This window comes from Myotis daubentonii, chromosome 12 (genome assembly GCF_963259705.1).
Source record: "Myotis daubentonii chromosome 12, mMyoDau2.1, whole genome shotgun sequence".
NCBI lineage: Eukaryota > Metazoa > Chordata > Mammalia > Chiroptera > Vespertilionidae > Myotis > Myotis daubentonii.
Genome location: NC_081851.1, coordinates 69,505,679 through 69,529,955, shown reverse-complemented (window position 1 = coordinate 69,529,955; position 24,277 = coordinate 69,505,679). Strand labels below are relative to the sequence as shown.

At 42.8% G+C, this 24,277-nt stretch overlaps 1 protein-coding gene across 6 annotated transcripts in view; it reads right to left on the bottom strand.

Moving 5' to 3' along the window:
- DTNB (dystrobrevin beta) overlaps positions 1 to 24,277 on the bottom strand; it is a 159,683-nt gene that overhangs the window by 86,181 nt on the left and 49,225 nt on the right. For all 6 annotated transcript variants that reach the window (XM_059660386.1, XM_059660385.1, XM_059660388.1 and 3 more), the window contains 2 exons: positions 20,714 to 20,880; positions 4,431 to 4,555 (listed from right to left, as the gene is read on the bottom strand). In XM_059660386.1, the coding sequence (XP_059516369.1) occupies positions 4,431 to 4,555; positions 20,714 to 20,880 (292 nt within the window). The remainder of the gene's footprint in view (positions 1 to 4,430; positions 4,556 to 20,713; positions 20,881 to 24,277) is intronic.

Genomic DNA, 24,277 nt, shown 5'->3' with positions numbered 1-24,277 from the left:
AACAAAAAATAAAGGTTTATTGAAAGACATAAAGGGATATCCTATCTAATAAAAGAGAAACATGGTAATTGGCGTACGACCGCTACCCTTCCCATTGGCTAATCAGCAAGATATGCAAATTAACTGCCAGCCAAGATGGCGGCCGGCAGCCAGGCAGCTTGAAACTAACATGAGGCTTGCTTGCTTCAGTGACGGAGGACTCCAACGTTCCCCCGCCTGCCTTGCCGGCCTCTGAGCCTGCAGTTTAAGAAACTTTGTAACAAATATAGAAGCTAAACAAAACCCCAGAAACCTGCTTTCAGCAAGCCAGGAACTCAGAGCTGGAGTTGATACAGAGTTTCGATTATAGAACCGAAACAAACCAGATACCTGCTTTCAGGAGCGGAGGCCTAAGAGCTGGAGCCTCAGAGCTAAAGCTGGCCCAGAATAAAAAAAAAAAAGAAAGAAAAAAAGGAGCGGTTGGGAGCTTCCGTCACCCGCCAGCCTGAAAACAGCCCTCAGCCCCTCACCCAGACTGGCCAGGCACCCCAGTGGGGACCCCCACCCTGATCCAGGACACCCTTCAGGGCAAACCAGCCGGCCCCCACCCGTGCACCAGGCCTCTATCCTATATAGTAAAAGGGTAATATGCCTCCCAGCACCAGGATCAGCGGAGCCACGAGACCTCCCGGCACCGGGATCAGCGTGACAGGGGGCAGTGCCCAAACCCCCTGATCACCCTGCAGCTCTGTGTGTGACAGGGGGTGGGGCCACAACCTCCCTAATTGGCCCTGTTCTGTTCGTGACAGGGGAAGGCGCCCCAACCCCCTGATCAGCCCTGCTCTGTACCTGATACGGGGGAGCTCCCCAACCCCCTGATCGCCCTGAGGCTCTGTGTGTGACAGGGTGCGGCGCCCCAACCTCCCCCCCCCCCCCCGCCCCGCCACGGGCCCTGCTCTGTGTGTGACAGGGTAGAGCCATAACCTTCCCATTGGCCCTGCCTTGAGTGTGACAGTGGCGGCGCCCCAACCCCCTGATCGGCCCTGCTCTGTGGGTGATAGAGGGTGGCACCCCAACCCCCTGATCCGCCCTGCTCTGTGTGTGACAGGGGGCGGTGCCCCAACTCCCCTATTGCCCCTACTCTGTGAGTGACAGGGGGGAGCTCCTCAACCCCCTGATGGGCCCTGCTCTGTGCGTGACAGGGGGTGGCGCCACAACCTCCCTATCGACCCTGCCTTGAGTGTGACAGGGGGCGGTGCCCCAACCCCCCAATTGGCCCTACCCTGAGCATGACTGAGGGTGGCATCGCAACCTCCCAATCCGCCCTGCTCTGTGCATGACAGGGGGCGGCGCCCCAACTCCCCAATCAGCCCTGCTCTGAGCCCGACCAGGGGCTGCACCTAGGGTGCCTGCCCTCTGCCACCCAGGAATAGGCCTAAGCCACAAGGTCGTTATCTCCCAAGGGGTCCCAGACTGCGAGAGGGCACAGGCCGGGCTGAGGGACCCCCCTTCCCCCCCCCCCCCGAGTGCACAAATTTTTGTGCACTGGGCCTCTAGTCTATAATAATAAAAGTGTAATATGTAAATTAGACTGGACGACCTTCCGGACAAAGCCGTGGGGGGGGGGGCAAGCACCTTGCACAAATTTCGTGCATCAGGCCTCTAGTATTTAAATAAATGGAAAGACATAACACATCCATGGAATGAAATATTTAATACTGTAAAGAGGTCAATTTCCCCAATTTGATCTTTAGATTCAAATTATCAAAATCCAACAAAATTTTGTGAGGAACTCAGTAAGCTGATTCTAAACTTTATATGAAAGAGCTAAGGACAGACACAACACTCTTTAAAAAAGATTACTTACTCCCTTATAGTAATTAAGATAGTGTGATACTGGCATAGGGATAGACAATTTAACCAAAGGAACCGAAGAAAGAGCCCAGACACCACACTATGTCTGTTTGGAAATGTAATTTATGAAAGTGGTGGCATTATAAGACAGTGGGGAAACAAGGGATTATCCAATAAATGGCTCTAGACGAGTTATTATTCAAAAACAGAGAGAGAGAGAAAGAGAATTACATATTCTAATTACACTATACAGAAAAATCCACTTCAGATGAAATAAAGACATAAGTGGATAGGGACAGTCTCAAAACTTAAAAAAGAAAAAAAAGAGAGAGGAAAAAACAACAACAGCCTTAACTGGTTTGGCTCAGTGGATAGAGTGTCGGTCTGTGGACTGAAAGGTCCCAGGTTTGATTCCCGTCAAGGGCATGTACCTTGGTTGTGGGGGTGTGCAGGAGGCAGCTGACTGATGTTTCTAACTCTCTATCCCTCTCCCTTCCTCTGTGTAAAAAATCAACAAAATATATTAAAAAAACAAAAACAAAAACAAAAGAAACAGCAACACACTACAATGTTGGAACAGACAAGCACTTTTTTTTAAATATAAAAAATACAATATAAAAAAATACTGACCAAAAAGGGGAAAATTTAACCCCCAAAATGGATTACAAGCAATAAGTAAAGTTCATTGTGGAACACAGTGGTGGTGCGGGGGGGGGGGGCATTTTCCCCCCCAGCAAGAAGAAGAAAGCAATGGGAAACTGATGAAAAAATAAGTCAGAAAGTCGATGCAATGATAAAGTCAGTAGGCATGCTTTTGAGCGATCAGTGCTGTGTGAGAGAGAAGTTCCCAGTGAACTCTGAAGAGAGAACAAGTGCACAGGAGGTCATGAAATTGGAACTACACAAAAGAACATACAGAATCACAGCTCACGGTTTGACTTTGTAGTAAGTGGTATTAACTGTGAATGCTGTGATCTGGTTTTCAACTTTTAGATTTAACCCTTACTAAATCTCAGAAGGCTGACATAGAAGGGAACTGACATGGAAATAGCATCAGTTTTGACAATAAAAGTAAAGGCACAGATGACAGAGGTTAGGAGGCAAAAGGAGACGGGAGAAATAGAAACTATTAATTTTCCCTTTTTACAGAGAAGTCAAAAGAAGTTACAAGAAATAGAGGTTAAGACTATTATTTAAAATTACAAAGTTGACCAACTTAAAAAAATGGTGATATAATTATGAAAAACTGGAGTGGGTTGATATATACAGTTATAAAGTTTGGTTCCTTATACCACAGAAGGGATTCAGTAATGTCCCAAAACTGGTAAGTCAAGAAATGGTGCTCTACATGTATTATTTAGAGATATGGAGGTAACCACTAGTAGATCTAAAAGCCAAACAAAAGAAAGTGAAGTAGGGGAGGATGTACTGCATTTCATTTTAAGCTCTTCTGTATCACTGAATTTTCAAACCACATGTTTGTATTAGTCTACCATCAGGTAGGTGAAAGAAAATGAATGTCTACTCCAACAGAAAAACTTCTAATACCTGATAAAGACTCATGATCAAAAAGCCTACCAACTTTATCCAACTGAGTGAACTTAATATCATCATTCAATTCAGAATGAAGAGATCATAATAGAGTCTGAATCTTATTCTTCTTTGTTTCTCCTCCTCCTTATTTGTACTAACATTTTTGGTCCCTTTAGCTTTCTAGCATGAATAATCAATTTTAAAAATTACATACATATATATACTAGAGGCCCAGTGCACAAAAATTTGTGCACTCGGGGGGTGGGGGTTCCTCAGCCCAGCCTGTGCCCTCTCACAGTCTGGGACCCCTCGGGGGATGTCCACTTGCCAGAGGGGTGCAGGCCTAAGCTGCAGTTGGACATCCTTAGCGCTGCTGAGGAGGTGGGAGAGGCTCCCACCACCACGATTGTGCTGGCAGCCATCAGCCTGGCTTGTGGCTGAGCAGAGCTTCCTCTGTGAGAGCGCACTGACCACCAGGGGGAAGCTCCTGCATTGAGCATCTGCCCCCTGGTGCTCAGTGTGTGTCATAGTGACCAGTGATTCCCAGTCATTCTGCTGTTAGGGTCAATTTGCATATTACCCTTTTATTATATAGGATATATATGACACTAGTTTTGTTTATAAAATATAGCCTATGTTTCCTCATTTTCTCTCAACACAGAAAGAGGTAAATCAGATTTTCATTTCCATGTGGTCTAAAGTTAAACTAAGTTTTAAAACCTATGGGCATTGCTGCTGTAGAGAAGAAATTATCTCAACCACTGATTTAAGGGAAGCGCACACCAAACGAAAGACAACCTTGCTAACCCAGCACAATAACTACCCTTCAATGTGTTAATCTTTCTGTTGGAGGCTGCTATGCGTTCCTTAGGCTTCAGGACTCAGGAGCTAGGTTTCCACGTAGACATTTGCGGCGATTTAAAGAGATGAAAGCCTGAAGTCTAAGTTCCCCAAAACCGGAAGGTTAAATGTTTATGTTAGGTGACATTTAGTTTTGATCCAAGAAAATTTAGCGAGGTCTCCAGTTCAGGCTCACCCACATCCATACCCAGGTCTGTACTTACACGATATTTGCAAGGTCAAGTGGTTTCTCAGGTTGCTCAGGAAAAACAGGATGCGGGGGTTCTCTGGTGGGTACACACCCCAAAGATTTACTAATTGCATGGCTCAGCTTCTTTGCAGGGGATTTCTGTGTCAAAGCAGAAAATAAGGAAATAAGGAATTAAAGGAATAAGGAACTAAACCATCAAAGCATTTCAAAAGAAATGGAGACAAGAGCTATAGGATAAAGCTTTTCAAATACAAACTAAGTTTCATTATAACCAACATCAATGGGTTCTGCATAAAGGAATCCACAGTTGTCCCAGGGTCACCTGTGGTCCTTCACGTCTGTGCTTCCCTTCCCACCTCTACATGCAGTCATACTACCAACTTCCTGTTAACTTTCCTTTCGAACGTCCCTATGTGCCCTTTGCATACAGTCCCTCTTTTTGGTAAGATGTTAATTCCCTCACTGGAGTCAGAAATGTTTGTTGGGTTAAAATGCTGAGAGCTCATGGCTTTTTAATCTTAGCAAATTAGCTGACTAACCACATGCCAAAACGTGCCTATTTAGAGAATATTCCCAAAATAAATGTGAGGCAGAAAATTTGGTGTTAAGGGTCTGGCTATGAGTACAGACACAAAAATGAGAACCCTCACAAACAGGCAGTGCACATCAGACCTGTGACTACATTACGATATGCGGAGGGATGAAAATAAGTTGGCATACTAGTACTAATATATTTCTGTGGGACGTAGAACAATACTCGCCAAAGCCAAAAATGATCAAGTCTAAGATTTAATAGTAAATAGCACCAGGTAAGCAATATGCCACAATTAAGTTTTCATTACTTACAGGAGGCTTTTTACAGGATCCTGATTTTGTTGTCCACCCAATTCCCTGTAAATAACACTGTTGTCTGAAGTTTTCTTGGTAGGATATTAACTGCAGAGAAGTTTAAACACTTCATTCTACTGCCTCCGCAGTGCATTACCGTACGCACCACCTTGACTGGGAAACAGAACTTGCTTGCAGCTGTGTACCACATCCACCACTCTCCATTTAACTTTCATAAGCTGCTTGCGTGGATTTTAACACAAAATAAGCAAAAATCTGTTTGCCTTTAAGTACAGTTAGGCGAAGTTGGTTAATAACGTGTTTAAAATAAAGATGGGATAATAACGATTTCTTCAGAAATTTCATATATTGACTCCAAATCACCTACCACTATCCCTTTCAACCCATTAAATTCTGGGGCAAGTCTAAATGTAATCTAATTTCCTGAAAACCATACAAAGCTAAACAAAGCAGAAATTCTGAAAACGGCCACCATAATGTGACTGATTGCTCCTCCTCTATCCCATCACCTACACGGTCCCCAGACACGTCAGTCTTCTGCTTAAAATCTCTCAAGGATGACAATCACTTATAAAATAAGATCTAAATAAATGCCATCATAGTCCATAGCTTGCATACCTGGCTCCTGCCTCTCTCCTCAGCCTTCCCCTCACACCAGCGTAAATGACAAGCTGCTCAGGTGAATCCAACACACCATGTCCTCCTAGCTCTTGGCATCTAGGCACCTGTCCTTCCGAGGGCTGCCTTCCCGGCCTGTTTCTCTGTAAATGTTCGTCAGCTCTCAAGGCTGCTTGCAGCTGCCTCTTCCTCTGTGAAGACTTTCCTCACTGCTCCATACGTCAGCGCCCACCTCCCGAGCCACGCGTGTACCATGTACAGATTTCCACTGGTGCACTTCCCATGTCCTAGTGCACTTTTTAACTTACGTGCCTATCTCTGTTAGACTGGTGCTCTTGAAGGGTAGGATCTACATTTTATTCATTTGTGTATTTCTAGAACCTGCTCTATAACAAAATACATTATTTGAACAAATTATTTGCCTCGATGAATTTTTCCTGAGCAAAACACATATGCTTTATTTTTTGAGTTATGATACAAGTAGGAGACAATCAGAGGACACCAGAGAATATCTAAATTCGCCTTTACAACTAAACACAACATCTGTAAGCCATGTATTAATTTCATGACTTTGTGCTCTGTCTGGGAACCACCTGGGCCATTATTCATGCAGACGGTGAGATGGATTAGCATACAGACTGCTTTAGCTGCATCCTGAATAATAACAGCCAAGAAATCACAGGTTCCATACATATATTTTACCATAAACATTAAAATAACTACATGACTGTTAAAATAAAAAATGTTTCCTTTTGCCCCACCTCATACTCTCCAGCAGTATGCTTGTGTGCTTTTGACAATACTGCTTTAAGTCAAGGTTTAAGATTAGATCCAATTTCAAGTCTCAAAAATATAGATAGAAAGGTAAAAATCAATACAGCAAAGTCAATTCTAAATTATTAGAGTATATTAAGAAAGGCTTGATATGTAGGTAAGGAAAAAATTAGAAATATTTATTGGAATTAGGATATTAACTGTGGGCTAGCACCAAAACAAAAAGGGTGTTACCCTGAAAACGTCAAAGATGCGCATTCAATTAGGTTGTCTAAATCTATATATATAAAGGCCTAAACGACTGTTACGACTGGTCGACCAAACCACCGTTCGCTATGACACACACTGACTCCATGGTCCCTCCCCCAAGCGGCCCCGATTGGCCCTGACTGCCGGCCACAGTGAAGGACTGCACCATGCACGAATTCGTGCACCGGACCTCTAGTAGGTAAATAAATTATTTCCTTACAAAGATCTCAAAGACTGGATTCTGATATAAACCTGAAGTGAATTTCATGGTGGAGTCTGGTTAAGAGGCTTAAGAGTAACAAAGACTGTAGCCAGGTTGGAAAACTGCTGTGATGGCAAGGTGGGGGCATCACCTCATCTGCTCCTTGGTTCCTAGGACTACACCCACACGTGGTAGCCAGTCACTGAATATTTATGGCTCTGAAGAAGGGAGTGAGGGAGGAGGAAAACAGCCAGGCCGAGAGACTGGTGTCTCCCACACCTCATTACGCTACTCTGCCTCCTCCTCACTCCGACTCTAAAACTGATATATGAAGAAGCCTTACCCTAGGAAATTAAATCTCCTCCAAACACTTTTAGGCAATGATTTTCAACTCTTGTGCATTTTCAAGACCCTAATCTACTTCACCTAGTTTCAAAACAATTCCTACCAGCTCTTAAATTTTTAAACTATCTATTTTTACAATTGAAAATATATCAGAGTGTATAAAACATACATGTACAGTTTAAAAGTTATAAAACATATGTTCATCTTCCCACTATTCTTCCTGAGAAATGGGACATTATAGTCAGTCTGAAGCCTCGCTATGGGCCCTTACCTAGCGGCCCACACCCACTGCCGGCTCCTCTCCTGATAATCAGTGTCCTGGACTTTGTACTAATCGTCTCCTTCATGTTATTCTTTTAGCAATTATGCGTAAATAATATGGTTCATTTACTACATGTTTAAAACCTATATCGGCTTACATCTTTTTTCCCTGCAACTTGCTTCTTTCACTCAGAATTATGCTACAATTCATCCATACTGACATATGTAACTGTAATTCATTCACTTATTTTCACTGTTTGATTGTACTTCATTACTTAATTACATCCTAATTTATATATTCATTCCACTGCCAATGGACATTTGGGTAGTTTCCATTTTTTCCCTAATTTATAATGCTGCTATGAACTTTCTTATCCATGACTCCTGGTGGCCAGATGTAAGAATTTCCTAACAGTGGAATTACTGGGTCATGAGTTATGCACATTCGGTTCCACTAGGCACTGCCAACTTGTGTTCACGAAGCAGCTGCAGTGACTCCCGCTCCCCTCGGCGGCGGGAGAGACGTCCCGCCTCTCCACACTCTGGCCAGTCCTTGTCACTAGTATTGTCAGACATTTTACTATTTGCCAATCTGGTGGGTGATAAATAGTATGTGGTTTTACTTTGTAATTCCTTGATGACTAAAAGACTGAGAAACTTTTCCTGTGTTTATGGGCCATTTGTGTTTCTTCGTCTGTGAAATTCCTGTTCCTGTCTTTGGCATCGTCTTGCTGGGCTGCCGTTTTCTTAGTGATCTATCGGCTCTTTTATGTTTTTTGTATGTTAACTCAATGGAAGTTATGACTTGCAAACAACTACTTTAAGGCTTGTTCTTCACTTTATTTGTCCTTTATTAAGTCATCTTTAAATATAACATCAGTCCCAATTTATTAATCTTTTCCTTTATATAGGGCAGTGATGGCGAACCTTTTGAGCTCAGCGTGTCAGCATTTTGAAAAACCCTAACTTAACTCTGGTGCCGTGTCACCAGAAATTTTTGGATATTTGCAACCATAGCAAAACCAAGACTTATATTTTTGATATTTATTTTATATATTTAAATGCCATTTAACAAAGAAAAATCAACCAAAAAAATGAGTTCGCATGTCACCTCTGACACGCGTGTCATAGGTTCGCCATCACTGATATTTTGGGTGTCCCCAAAAATGTATACACACTTTCACAGTTGATAACTCAGTTAATTTTCACTCGTTTTCAGGTATAACTGATTTGAAATAATGGGGGAAGCCACACTAAGCTTTGAACAAAGTATCCTAAAGTGCCACTAGACTTTTTTTTTATGGAGACACATAAAAGATAGCATTTATGGTACAAAACCAGCAACAGTCAACAAATTGAGGGCACACAAATACCGAACAAAATGATTCTTGATGTTGGCGATTCCACTACTTCACATTATCAGCAGTGTCTGGACCAGAACAGTCATCAGTTTGAAAACAGGCATTGACAAAAAAGGTATTCATTTCTGTAGATTCTTTTATTTTTATTTTTTTAAAATATATTTTTATTGATTTTTTTTACAGAGAAGAAAGGAGAGGGACAGAGAGAAACATCCATGAGAGAGAAACATCGATCAGCTGCCTCCTGCACACCCCCCACTGGGGATATGCCTGCAACCAAGGTACATGCCCTTGACCGGAATCGAACCTGGGACCCTTCAGTCCGCAGGCCGACGCTCTATCCACTGAGCCAAACCAGTCAGGGCTCTGTAGATTCTTCTAAATTTTGAAAATGAACTGTATGTTGCTAATGACTTTATAATCAAAGTGTGTATGCATTTTGGGGGGACACCCTGGATTTTGTACTTTTGTATCTCAAGAAATATTTCCCCCTCTAAGATTAGAAAGACAGTGTTCCACATTGTCTTCTAAAGTTTTATAGCTTTTACATTTCATATTTAAGTTTCAATCTACTTAGAAATGCTTTATTTTATAGATAGGAGGAAAGAATCCAACTTTATTCCACACGGATAATCAATTGCCTCAAGATCATTAAATAACTATGCCATTATTTTCCAACTACATACTCTATTTCTATCCCTGTGCCAATGTCAGATGATTTAGTTTTATTTTTTTCATTTTAATTTCCTTTTTTGGGCAACTATAGTCTTTAAGTTGACTCTTCCCTCTGAAATGGAAGTAATGTTTATGAAGAAATTACTGTCAGGCCCTGGCCGATGCTGCTCAGCGGTTAGAGCATCAGCTGGCGCACTGAAGTATTGCGGGCTCGATTCTCAGTCAAGGGCACGTGTCTAGGTTGCCGGTTCAATCCCTCGCCTCATCAGGATGCATTTGGGGGGCAACCAACTGATGTCTCTCTCACATCGATGTTTCTCTGTCTCTCTTCCCCTCCCTCCCTCATCCTTCTCTCTCTCTCTACAAAAAAAAAAAAAAAAAAAAAAAAAAGGAAAAAATATCCTTGGGTGGGGATTAACCAAAAAAAAAAAAGAAAGAAAGAAATTAGTGTCAGGCACCCGGCTCATTTAACCCTCCAATAGTCTTATAAATTAGATGTTAACAGTCTCAATTCTACGCGTGTGAAAACTAACGCTCATATAAATAGGCCCATTTCACTCTTCTCATGGTACAACAGGCCCTCAACAGGTAAAACCACTCAGAGTAAGAACTCAGAGGCCACACAGAAGTTGGAGAGACAGCCTGAGACAGTGGGACATTCTTGCAGGGAGTCAGAAATAGACGAGGGACACCGAGCACCACAATGGGAGCCATAGGGGAAACTGGGCTGAGCTGGGTGTGGGGACAGAGTTTCCAACCGAGGGGCAGGCTCCGAGGTGGAGGGCGGGAGGTGACTCATGCTGTAACCGCTGCCCTGTGTTCCTGTGCCAGGGCTGAAACTGTTTTCCTCACATTGCCGTGGACCAGGCACTGAGACACTCAGAAAAAGAAAGTTTTTTTGAGCTCAGATGACTGTATTTTCAATCAGCCTCGAGCCAATTCCTTGCAAAGCACAGTCTTCAGCCCAGGGAACATGCTGACAGGCCCTGACACTTGGGAGCACAACAGCCAAATGGAAAAAGCTCAGGATGGTGCCTCGGAGGCCATTCCTGTCATGTTCACTTCAAACCACTCTCTCTGAGTACATCACCCTGAGCATCAAGCCACCATCTGAGGGGATCCAGGTAGAAACATAAGCCTATGAAGTCCTCAGACAAGTCGGGAACCTCCTCGAGCTATTTTAATATGAACACTGACCACAATATTAATCAGCATCTGTACCCTCATCCTGTAACTTAAAATCCTATAGCTCTAAGCATGCCTCAACTATGTTCATGTCATAGTTGGTTAGTACTTTAGTTGCATCTTATTTTAAGCCCACCGAAATTAGTGACTATTATTTTATACATGATGCTTATTTAAACTTATTCACATTTACCAATTCCACTGTGTGCCATTTCTTCTTGTATCCCACTTCTTCCTCATTGCTTCAATTAATTCTCCCCAAAGTATATCCTTTATTAGTTCCTTCAGCAATGGTCTATTGGTAGCAAACCCATTGAGACTTTTTCTGAAACTATATCTTTATTTTTCCTTTGCTCTTGAACAGATTAGGTAGGTACAGAATTCTAGGTTGATCTTTTCATTTTATTCTTCAAACCCTTTAATCATCTTTCACATTTTCCATTTTCCCTATATCTGTGTTCAATATTCTCTACCCCAGTTAATTTCTTCAGATCTATTTTCCCTTCCTTAATTTTTGCTGTAGCTGTCTCTAATTTGCTATTTAACCCCTTGACCGAGCTTAACCTTAGTATTTTTATTTCTCAAAGTTCAATTTGGTTCTTTCTTCATATTGGCTTGTTCCTTTTTTTTAAATGTCACTCTTCTAAACTTAATTCTATTCCATATTGCACTGGAGTTCTAGCCAGCATTAACAAGACAAAAAGGGGGAAACGTATGATTAATATTTAAAAGTACAAGGAGTGGGAGGGAGGAAACAAAGAAAGCTATCACTATTTTCAGGCGACATAATTATTATAGAAAATCCAAAAGAATCTGAGTACAAATTACCAGAATTAATGAGCAAGTTAAAGAAGATGACTATATAGTGGATTAAAATGCAGAAATAATTTGCATTTCCACACACCAGCAACAAACTGTTAAGATACATATTTCAAAAAAAAAATACCATTTGCATGACTATATACATTTGCCTAAACTCATTGAATTACATACTTAAAGTGGGTGCGTTTCATTGCATGTAGGTTATATCTCAAAGAAACTATAGGAGAAAGGCACCATTTGCAACAGCAACAACAATGTAAAGTACATATACGAGACCTTTCTGTAAAAATTATAACGCTGCACTGAAAGCCTGGAGGCAGTAGCTGAATCTTAGAGGCTCCACAGACGTTGGAAAGGGAAAACAACAGCTTCAAAGGCACAGAAGTAAGAAGGTGGGGTGAAACACGCAACTGCAAATAGTTCAATATTGTCATAGTGCTGCCTGTGAGTGAAAGGCAGAAGTGAAAATCCCAGACCAAAGGTGTGACTGTAAAAGCTTTCAAAACATTCCTCCACAGGAGCGAACGTCAGCGTGTTATCAATCACCTCTGGCTTAGAAGCTGCTTCTAGCAGCCACTGAGCAGATAGCTCTCGGCTCCCATGCAGTCACAGTCTGCATAGCAGGACAGAATGAGGGGCAAGTGGGACCCGTACGTCAGGGGTTGGCAAACGAAGGGTCTCACCAGCTACAACAAAAGGCGCAGAGCCCACGAGCGCCATGGAAGTATATTCACGGGCAGCCAGAGGCCCTGAAGAGGCTGGAGCTGAGGGAGAGCAGGAGGGCTGGAAAGTCAAGGCCTGCCATGAGCTGCTTTGCACAGCAGCTCTCTGCGCGGCCTGGAACATAACAGGCACTAGACATGTTTACTGAGGGAATGCCAGGGCAGAAAGCTCTCTGCCTGGGGTGGACTGACCACTGTCTGACTACCCCTGGGTGCACAGTAACTCCAATGCCTGTTACAAATGCTGCCACAGGCCAAGACAGGAACAGAGCCAGCACTCGGTGTCACCCATGACACAGACACACCAGCCAGGAACCAAAGACCACCACCGTGATTACCTAGCACTGCTCTGAAAAGGGGTTTCCCAAACTTGTCTGAAGATAAAAAATAAAATTCCTGCAGGGCTTGTTTAAAAAACAAAACCAAACAAAGCAGATTCTTTTGCCTCAACCCAGACCTACTAAGTTATAATTCCCAGGAGAAGAGCTTGGTACTTCACATGTTTAAGAAGCGGCCAGATGACTCTTTTCAGGCAATTTCTGGAAGCGCTTCTCTAAAAGTTCTTGCCAACACAAAGAGGTATATATATATATATAAAAAAAAAAGGTATAAAGACTAGAAAATGACTAAGTTGTTTCCTATAGACAACGCAGTTATCTACCTGGAAGTTCAAAAAAAACCGACTGAAAATTTATTAGAACAATGTATTGCAGAAAAGCCAGTGAAATTTCCAGCTAGAAATGCCCGTAAGACCACTGAACACAGGCGTCTCCACCTAGAGAGGAAGCCTGGGCTGGAATTTAAAATGGCAGAGATTTATTGGTGTCCAGGGGGTCATCGCCAACCTGGAACTGCGTGAAAGCATTCCGAGAGGGGGCCCTACACGACAAGAAGAGAGCCCGGGAGAGAATGCGGGAGCGTAACATCTGCTTTATCGCAGGTAATCAAAAGGTTTAATGAATAAACAACACAGGAACGTTTCATAATTGGACACTTTGTAGTCACTAAGTGGAGATAAAGCTTAATGAGTATCCAATCCACATATATTACATTTATTTAGAGAAAGAGTTCTACCCTAAACCTGTACCTATAGGTCTCACAAAGTTCTAGATGAACAGGTAATCATCGCTGATGTATCTGAGTTAATGTAGAAACAGACAAGCAGCCCTAGCCGGGTTGGCTCAGTGGATAGAGCGTCAGCCTGCAGACGGAAGGGTCCCGGGTTCGATTCTGGTCAAGGGCACATGCCCGAGTTGTGGGCTTGATCCCCAGTAGGGGGCTTGCAGGAGGCAGCTGATCAATGATTCTCTCTCATCATTGATGTTTCTATCTCTCTCTCCCTCTCCCTTCCTCTCTGAAATTTTTTTAAAAAATAAGATATTTAAAAAAAAACCACACACACACAAAAAAAGAAACGGACAAGCAGTTCACGTGCCGTCTCACAGAAAACCCTGGTCCTCCCACACATGGAAGAGGATACACACACTCCATTCCGTTCAGCTCTGGAGGCCACCTGTAAGCACCAGGAAGATCTAAAGCTGGAGAAAGGGCTGTGGCTAAGTGACAAATGCTAGAGGAAATTGCTCATTTGAAGAGCTGCTTGGTTTGGGTGAAGTCATATATTTCTCTGCAATGGAAAACTTCCTTGTCATCTCTCTGCTCTAAGAATAACCAGAGTGCAGTTGGAAAAGATGCCTTATTGTTTCATAAGCCACACACCACTACTGTCTTTGGTGAGCATCCATCTTTTTAAACAGCTGGGTCCATTTCAAATGCTCTGCCTTCTAACTCAGCACTTCTGCAGCTGTAAATGGGTCTGAGAATCAATAGTACATCCAAATGCCACAGTCAAATGGGGCCAACGTTCAGATGCTAAAAAGAGCGATATTTAAAACATCCCCACCAGCCTACTGGCAACGATGATAAACGCCGTCAGGGCGCCTCTAGCCTATGCCTCCATCTCTTGGGTGACCCTGGAAAGTCCGTCATTTCGGAGGGAGGGCCTGGGCCAGTGAACAGCCAGTTTAGCTGTGGGTCGGGAGAACTCTAGGCCACTTCTCCCCGGGCCTCAGACCACCACTAACAGGAGTCAGGAGAGGATGCCAGGGCTCTGCCCGCTCCTGGCAAAACCCTCTCCGAACCAAGCCTCCCCGCGGCAGCACGGCGATCTGCTTTGGGGGCTGTCTGGGGCCAATTCCAACACAACTTTTAGCGGGGGTTATGCTTGTCTCAGAAGAAATCCAGGACCCCTGCTGGATTCTCGTTCCCATAAGGCTCCGCACATCCCAACAGGACCCGTCTCCCACTGATCCTCCACTCCCAACATCCTTCTACTTGTCTTCACGGTCCACCGTCAGCACAACCCCTTCTCTAGCTGAGGATGTCTTCTCCGAGTGCTGCTTTCACCGTCCTGCTCCGGGAGGAAAGCTGGCTTTCCCTGAAGGCCGGGCTCCCCCGGAAGCCGCTTTCTCCCTCAAATATCTGGATCTCCAGGGGGAGGAGACGTCCTCCGAAAACCTCGATGCCATTCTCAGGTCCTTTCCCCTTTTCCTTAAGCCCCTGTTTTGAATGTCATGTCATCAGACTCAAACCCTAACTATCCCTCCATGGTGGAGTCCAACATTACTATTGACTTCAACATCCAGACAGGTGACCTCCCCAATACATGAGGTGTAGTGGGTTGAATGGTGACCCCCAAAAAGATATGTCCACACCCTCATCTCTGGAATCTGAGATTACCCTACGTGGCAAATGAGTGAACAGTACCTTTTATGGTTAAATATCTAATTAAGTTAAGGATCTTTTTTCAAAAAAAAAATTATTTTTGTTTATTTCAGAGAGGACGGGAGAGGGAGTGAGAGATAGAAACATCAATGAGAGAGAGTCACCGATTGGCTGCCTCCTGCATGCCGCACAACCCGGGCATGTGCCCTGACCTGGAATCAAACTGTGACCTTCTGGTTCATAGGTCGAGGTTCAACCACTGAGCCATGCCGGACACACATGTTAAGGATCTTGAGAGCAAAAATTTTTCCTGGAGTATCTTAGTGGGCCCAAAACACAATCGCATCTGTTGTTGTAAGACAGACATCCAGAGAACAGAAAGAAGAGGAAGAGGCAATATGGCCGATGAGGCAGAGACTGGAGGGAGGCAGCCACCAGTCAGGGAATGCCAACAGCCACCAGGAGCTGGCGAAGGCCAAGAACGGCGTGACGGCTAATTTAACTGTCAACCTGCCTGGACTAGGAGGTACCCAGATATTTGGTCAAACATTATTTTGAATGTCCCATAAGGGTGTTTTTGGATGAGATTCCGATATAAATCAGTAGAATAAAGCAGATTTCCCTCCCTAATATAGGTGGGCCTCAGCCAATCGGTTGAAAGCCTGAATAGAACAAAAAGGCTGCCCTCCCCTGAGCAGGCCAGAATCCCTCCTGCCTACCTTTGAAGTGGGCCATTGGCTTTTTCCTGCCTCGGGACTTGAGTTGATACACTGCCTCTTCCTGGGTCTCAAGCCTGCTGGTCTTGGGACCAAAACTACATTATCAGTTCTCCTGGTCAAAGGCCTTCAGACTCCGCCTGGAACTGCACCATCAGCTGTCCGGGGTCTCCAGAGTCCCAACTCAACCCGCAGATCTTGAGACTTATCAGCCTCCACAATCACGTGAGCCAACTCCTTCTAATAAACTAGAGGCCCGGTGCATGAGAATTCATGCACTGGAGTGGGTATCCCTCAGCCCAGCCTGCCCCCTCTCACAGTCTAGAGCCCTTAGGGGCGGGAGGCGATCCGGTGATCAGGGAAGGCAACGCCCCCATCACACCTCTGCTGCTGTCACTGTCGGCAACGCAAGCCTCAGCCGGCCCTGGTTACCTGAGTATCGGGTGGCCCTGGGCAGCTGTGCAGCTGCCATCCAAGGCTTGCCTGCACCTCAGGCCAGCCCTGGGCGGCTGGGCAGCCACCATCTGAGGCTTGCCTGTGCCTTGGGTCAGCCCTGGGGGGCTGGGGGCCTGAAGGGACTGGAGGACTCTGGAGGCAGGCCACATGCCTGCCGCCCCAGTGAGGTTGAGGGGACTGGGCACCGACATTTTGTGGCTGTGGGTGCTGCCAACTTTGAGGGCAGGTAGTCAATTAGCATATTCCCTCCTTATTGGCTGTGGGCACCACCATCTTTGAGGGTGGGGCAGTCAATTAGCATATTTCCTCCCTATTGGCTGTGGGCACTTCCATCTTTGAGGATGGGGCAGTCAATTAGCATATTCCCTCCTTATTGGCTGTGAACACCACCATCTTTGCAATGGTGTGAGGGTCAATTAGCATATTCCCTCTTTATTAGATAGGATACCTTTATATTTATATATCTCCTCTTGGTTCTGTATCTCTGGAGATCACAGGCTGCCCTAGACATCTTGGTTTCAAACTTGGGGCAACCAGAACTGTGAGAGAATGAATTTGTTTTAAGCCACCAAGTTTCTGGTAATTTCTATGGCAGCCCTAGAAAATTTGCACACTGGTCTTCACTGAACTCCTCTCCCTCAACAACCTTTCCTCCACTCCACGCTGGCCACCAGTTTCACAGTCACATCGCAGGACATTTTAATGTCACATCATCTAAAATCACAATTTTGAACACCCCACTCTCATACCAACTTCTATCTTCCTAGCTGACTCCCAGAACCCTTGCCTTCAGCCCCAGTGGGACCTATACTCCACCGAGCCTACGGCCTTCAGTTAACCCCTTGTCTCCCTCATGGCGTCATTTCTCTCTAAACAACCTACATTCTTTGTATTTTATTCATTTCTATTTTACATTCCCACCAGCAGTGTTCCTATTTCTTCATATTCTCATCAGCACTTGTCACTGTCTCTTTTTTTTCTTCTTTAATCCTCACCCAAGGACATTTTCATGTATTTTTAGAGAGGTATGTGCCCTGACCAGAAATCAAACCCAAGACTTTTCAGTGAAAGGGACGATGCTTTTATCAACTTGGCCACAGTAGCCAGGGCAATGCCAGTTTTGTTTTGTTTTTAATTTTAGCCATCCTTGTGGGGGTGACATGGCATTGCATTGTGGTTTTGATTAGACATTTCCCTAATGCCTGATTCTGTTGGGCATCTTTCCATGTGCTTATCGGCCATTTGTACATCTTGTTTGGAAAATGTCTATTTAGATCATTTGCCCATTTGCCCTCCAGTTAATTTACTTTTTTTTTTTGTGTGGTAAAAAATTCATGACATAAACTTGATCATCTTAACCATTTTATTTATTTATTTTTGTTGTTGTTAATCTTCACCCAAGGATATTTTTCCATTGATTTTTAGAGAGGGTGGAAGAGAGAGGGAAAGACAGAGAGAAACACTGATGTGAGAGAAACACATCGATTGGTTGCCTCCTGCAGGAATGCCGACCTGGGCCCCAGGAGGGGAGGAGCTGGCAAGCAAGGTACATGCCCTTAACCAGAATCGAATCGAACCCAGGACCCTTCAGTCCACAGCCCGATGCTCTATTCACTGAGCAATACCAGTTAGGGCTTATCCATTTTATTTTAATCCTCACCTAAGGACATGTTTTTAAAAATTTATTTTAGAGAGGGGGAGAGGGACATCGCAGTGAGAGAAGCACTGACTGGCTGCCTGCTGTGTGTGCCTGTGTTAAGTTTATTCACACTGTTGTGAAACAGATCTCCTCAACTTTTTCATCTTGTAAATCTGAAACTTTACACCGATTAAAAAACAATTCTTTCTTTTCCCCCTCACCCCAGCTCCTGGCAGCCACCATTCCACTGTGCCTCTGCCATGTTTACATTGGGTTACTTGGGGGTTTTGCTCTATTTGGGTTGTAAGAGTTCCTTATAATTCTGGACACGTCCCTCATCAGAGATAGGATCTGCAAATAGTTCCTCCTCTTCAATGGGTTGGCTTTTTACTTCCATGACAGTCGCTTTTGAGCATCAAAGTCTTTAATTTTGATGAAGTTCAATTTATCCATTTTTCTTTTATTGCTTATGCTTTTAGTACCATGTCTAGGAAGGTGCTATATGCTCCAAGGCGACAAAGATGTTCTGTTCTAAAAGTTTTCTGGCAAAAAAACAAGTCAACAATCCTAATTGTTCCGGGTCTATAACAACACGATTTGTTCTGATTTTTTAAAGGAAATGGTTTAATATCACTAATGCCCAAATAGCTCCAGTGGACACTTATTAAAAAGAAGAAGAAAATTAAGAGAGATTGTTCAGTAAATTCAAATACTTCCTCATTTATAGCAGATTTTGAAGAAAAGGATAAGTAACTTTGTTCAAAGGTGAAGCCTGCCATCTGCTGGAGGAAAAAAGGTGAAATTTCACAGCATCCACTGAGTTCTATAACCACCTCTACTGAGGCAATCTACTAACAAACTGTACCTGCGTACTTCGTGTAACCAGTTTCTCTCTGTGTGTCTCTCGCTCTCTTTCTCTGCCACAGAGTAACCAAGGGGAATTCAGTCAAAGTTCTCTTGGTAAAGTGAAGACGGGGGTAAGCAGAGTCGGAATGTGAGGCACCGGGTCAGAGAGTGGGAATAGGTTTTTTCCCAGCCTCTTTGTGTATTAAGAAAGGGTTAAGAGTTATGTATATTTTACCATAATTACAAGGAAAAAAGGAAAGGAGGGAGGGAGGGAGGGAGGGAGGGAGGGAGGGAGGGAGGGAGGGAGGAAGGAAGGAAGGAAGGAAGGAAGGAAGGAAGGAAGGAAGGAAGGAAGGAAGGAAGGAAGGAAGGAAGGGATTAATTGGGTCACCTTCTCTGCAGGACTCCACCAGACTGCCCTCTGCCCTCACTCACTCCTCTCCCTCCCACTCCTCTCCCGATCAGACTGGTTGTGTTTAGAGAAGTCATGAACACGCCTGGCTCAGCCTCTTCCCCTCCCGTGTTTCCTGGGATCTACAAACTCCATAGGGCACACTACCCCCAGCTCCCAGAGCCGTAAGCGACGAGGCACTCCCTGCTGGAAAGGCCCACACTGGGTGGGAGTATATTGAACTCAGGGGCTACCAGCAAGTCCAACTGTTTCCTCACAACCCATTCTAAAAGTTTAAAATAACTCCTCAGAAAAATACTGGCATTTACAATGTAACAAGACTCAGAACAGGATCTTCTATTTAACAAAATTTTATGGTTAACTGTAACTGAAAAACTAATAAAAAATTTTTTTTTAATCTCTAACACATCATCAGATGTAGGAAGTACACACTTGGTTGCAGTCTGTTCTTTTTAAAACACACACACACACACACACACACACACACACACACACACACACTAATCTCGGATATAAACTTACTTGCTTTTTCTTGGTTAGTTTTATGAAAGCTAACTAGGAAAAAAACACACACACCACTTTTTTTGTTACTTAAAGTCCAGTAGAATGACCAGGCTTAACAAGTTTGATCTTGAATTATACTAATAACCAGGTGTCTCAAAAAATGTTATATATACTTTAACAGCTGATAGTTCAATTTTGAACGTGAAATGTATTTTAATAAACACTGCCTTTAAAATTATTCAAAGTGTGTGTATATACTTTTGGGTGACACCCTATATTTTTCTACTGTTTAACAAACCAACCAACCAACCAACAAATGAAAAAGGTAAAAACTCTGGAAATAAACTGAAAGAGGAAAGAAAATGTATTGGTACTGAGCTTGTTACATGATTTATAAGCACAACACAGAAATCGGACATCAACCTCCACCTGAACAGTGGACTGGTATGCAATAGATGGCTTTTGAAAGTAAGGACACCAATGTGCCAATTGTGCAATAAGGTATTTTCCCAGCCTTAGAGCAGTGAAATGTAACTCCTTTATATTATGCAGCTTTCTTTGCACTATTAAATTAAATTTGCCTAAAAAAAGAACTTTAAATCTTATTTAAAGCTCACAGCATAATCACTGAGAGGGATACCTTGTAAAATTTTAAAATAAGAAGAAACTCGCGTTTTACTCTGGGAAGGGGGCATTGCAACATTCCATTTTACTGAATTATTTCAAGTGTAATAATATCTCCATCTCCTAGAACTTCAAAAAATTCTGCTTTTAAAATCAAGTGATGAAGCACAACATATTTGCAAGCCCAGTCCTGAATGTCAGTATTCAGATCTTATGACACCGAATCCTCATTTATAGGCATTTACCCCGAAACAGGCCCAAGTGCCTAACAGACGAACAGCTGAGGACACAGACTGAAAATAAAGCAATTACCCAAGAGGAATGCTCCTTCATCTGGTGTTGGTTGCTGTGAGGACCACTGGCATGACCACGCCAAAAGCAGTTTTGGCAGAGCTGGTAGTTGTGGCACTGCTGGCATCGGTACCGGAAACCCATCATGCTCTCACAGTGGCAATAGGAGCACTCCACGGGGTGGAAGACTTGTGGAGGGCGGGAAGGCAGGGACGAGAGAAGGGCAGAGGACGAGGAATGGGATAAGAAGGAGAAAAAAATCATTTTCATTTGGGGAACAAAGTCAACACAGTGGAAAACCTCATCTAATATTTTTAAAAAATGAAAACAAAATTAGAACTGAAGACTTCAAGTTGTCTCCTAGTTCATTTAACCAGCCATTTACTAGAAAAAAGGGGAACAATAAACAAAATAAAATTTTCAACCACCTTAGAAAATAGCCAATTTCTTTCTTTAAAATGAAACTCACGTTTCTCAAAATTTAGATAAATATACAAGTAAGCAGGAAATCGGAACCTTCACTCCGAAGTTTCTTTTCCAAACCTACTGGTTTTTGAAGATATATATCACTGTTGGTTGTTCGCACATGTTTCCTTCACTAACATAAAATCCGTGAGAGCCAGGGCGTATATGATATATCAGTGTTACCCGCAAATGGTGTTTTACACAGCACCTTGGACTGAAGACCTGTGAATGTTTGCTGAAGGAAATACTACTACATACTTGGACACAAAAGGTAACTGGTAAGAAGTAACGCTAGACACGTTAATACAGTAGTTTTAGCTAAGAGCTCGAAGTAGCAGCAAAGAACTAAAGTCCTCTGGACCAGCGAGGGTCTGTGTTTGGAGGAAGGGAACGCAGTGACCTGCGGCTCCTCTCTCCACCTCACGGGGCTTCGGACCTTGTGAGAACGGGCGGGCGGTGCTCAGGATTCACAGGGAGCACTGGGTTCTCTTACAGCCTGAAAGCCCAGTGCCCTGAGTGGGAAGTGGACAATGCACAACTGTGTGGTATAGATTGCTGGTCATACTTTTATTTATTTTTAATTAAATTTATTGGGTGACACTGGTTAATAGGATCATATAGGTTTCACGTGTACATTTCTATGTTACTAGATCTGTATATTGACTGCACTATGTGCCACCACCCGAAGTCAAACCATCTTCTGCCAACATATTTAGGCCCCTCCCACCCCCCACTATTTATACTTTTACTAGTAAATGTTGGTAGCATATTCGTTCCCTCTGGCAAATCAATGCTGAATGGAAGAAATGAAAGTCAACGGGAAAGAGGGATACGGTATTCAAATCTTCATCGGAATGACTCTTTCTAACACTGTATATACAAAGCCAATCTTATCTCAATTTTAAGAAATTTTAGTTCTGCTTCCAAAAATATATATTAAGACATTGCAGACCAATAGTTTTATTGCTAGCTTTACCCAGTGGCCAGATAAGTTTCTATTGAATGAGTACAAAGAAAGTTTTACATAAATCTTAAAGGCACACTTTAAAATTAAATACCAATTGCATTTTGAAGTTATTTATTACATGTTCTTACAAGCTAATATCGTTTTTCAAGAATTCTCTTGATTGGCCACAAGCCTTAGAACAGAAAACACGAGAATTCTCGTGATCCGTCCGCAGTGTGTTAACTAGGGTATAAAGAGTCAAAAAATAAATACATTGAGCACTAGGTAGGGAAAACAGTATAATAAGGTCACTAAAGACCAGCCTAGCCGGTTGCTCAATGGATAGAGCGTTGGCCTGCAGACTGAAAGATCCCAGGTTCAATTCCAGTCAAGGGCACATGCCCTGGTTGTGAGCTCGGTCTGCGGCAGGGGGTGTGCAGGAGGCAGACAATCAAAGATTCTCTCTCATCATTGATGTTTCTTTCTCTTTCTCACTCTCCCTTCTCTGAAATCAATAAAAATATATTTAAAAAATAAAAGTAGTTTAAAGAAAAAAAAAGATCACTAAAGACCAAAAGAAAAGCAAAATACGAATGAGAGATACAAAGGGCATACTTCCTCTAAGAAATTCAAGCTTTGGTCATCAAATAATTTCTAAGGAATCATGAAAATGCTGAGTCTGTGTTCCAAATTAAAACTGCACAACATAGCAGAGTTCTGCCCGACAACAGTCTCCCAAATCAATCTAGAGCTAACATCAGTGCAGTCAACATAATGAGTGCAGCCAATGTTTATAATTCCATATGCTTTGGGGTTAATATTAAATGACATTGCACATCAATATTAAATTAGCAGACATATTCTGATAATTTTGATTGAACATGTATGACTATGTGATTTTTCCTCTCTTACAAACCAGTCGAAAGCCAGCCATTGCTTACGTTAGTCAGTGGACTGGGTGACCAGGTGGAAAACGCTGAAAACCAGAATGAGGAAAGAACCAACGTGTGCTGGGTCAATTATAAATAAGATTAGGTTTTGGTAAAGTATTCTTTTTTGGAAGAATGCATCATGTGATAGTTACCTTCTGATATACTACACACTTGAGTTAGCAAGCCAGTATAAAAAGTGCGATTTCTGCTTAAGCACATAAATATCTGTCCTTATGAATAGTAACCTCAATATAATTTGAGTAATAAATTTCATGAGAAGTAAAGGGCCCAACAACAACAAAAAAAACCACTAAAAATAGCATAATTTAATTTATTTCTCACCATAAATATTAAGATACGTAAATAAATATTGGTGTGATAGGTAATGTTTTATTTTCTATGTATTCCAATGATTTCATAATATTTCTCGGTCCCTAAAAAAATATCAATAACCACATAAGAATGTAATCAATAAATAATACAAAGTCACAATAAAATGTTCATATGAATAATAATACATCATGACAAATAAGATTTTTCTACTTGGTATAGCAGATACAAAATGATTTTATGAAAATGAACTGGCTATGAAACTACTAAAACACTTAAAGGCTCTCAAAGTAATGCCTCCAAAAGAAGCAATAATACTAATAATTTAATAGTATAAATCTCTATCCAAAAATCCTATTAAAAATGTTAGCTGTTTTGCCATGGCTGCTGTGCTCAGTGGTTAGAGTGCTGGCCCATGCACCAGAGGATCACAGGTTGGATTCCTGGTCAAGGGTACGTACCTAGGTTGCAGGTTCGATCCCCGGCCTCAGTCAGGGCACATGTGGGAGGCAACCGATTGATGTGTCTCTCTCACACTGGTATTTCTCTCTCTCCCTCCCTTTCACTCTCTAAAAAAATCAATGGAAAAAGTGTCTTCGGGTGAGGACTAATAAACAAACACACAAAAAGATAGCTATTTTACTCTAGTCAAGAGATTCTGGACCTTTAAAAAAATAATCCTGAATCTAAGGTACTTATAAACGAAAGCCACAGTTAAAAAAAAAAAAAAAAAAGTGCCTTGCCTGTGTGACTCAGTGGTTGAGTGTCAACCTATGAACCAAGAGGTCATGGTTATATCCCCAGTCAGGGCGCATGCCTGGGTTGCAGGCTCAATCTCCAGTGTGGGGTGTGGAGGAGGCAGCTGATCAATGATCTCTTTCCCTCTTCCTTCCTCTCTGAAATAAATAAATA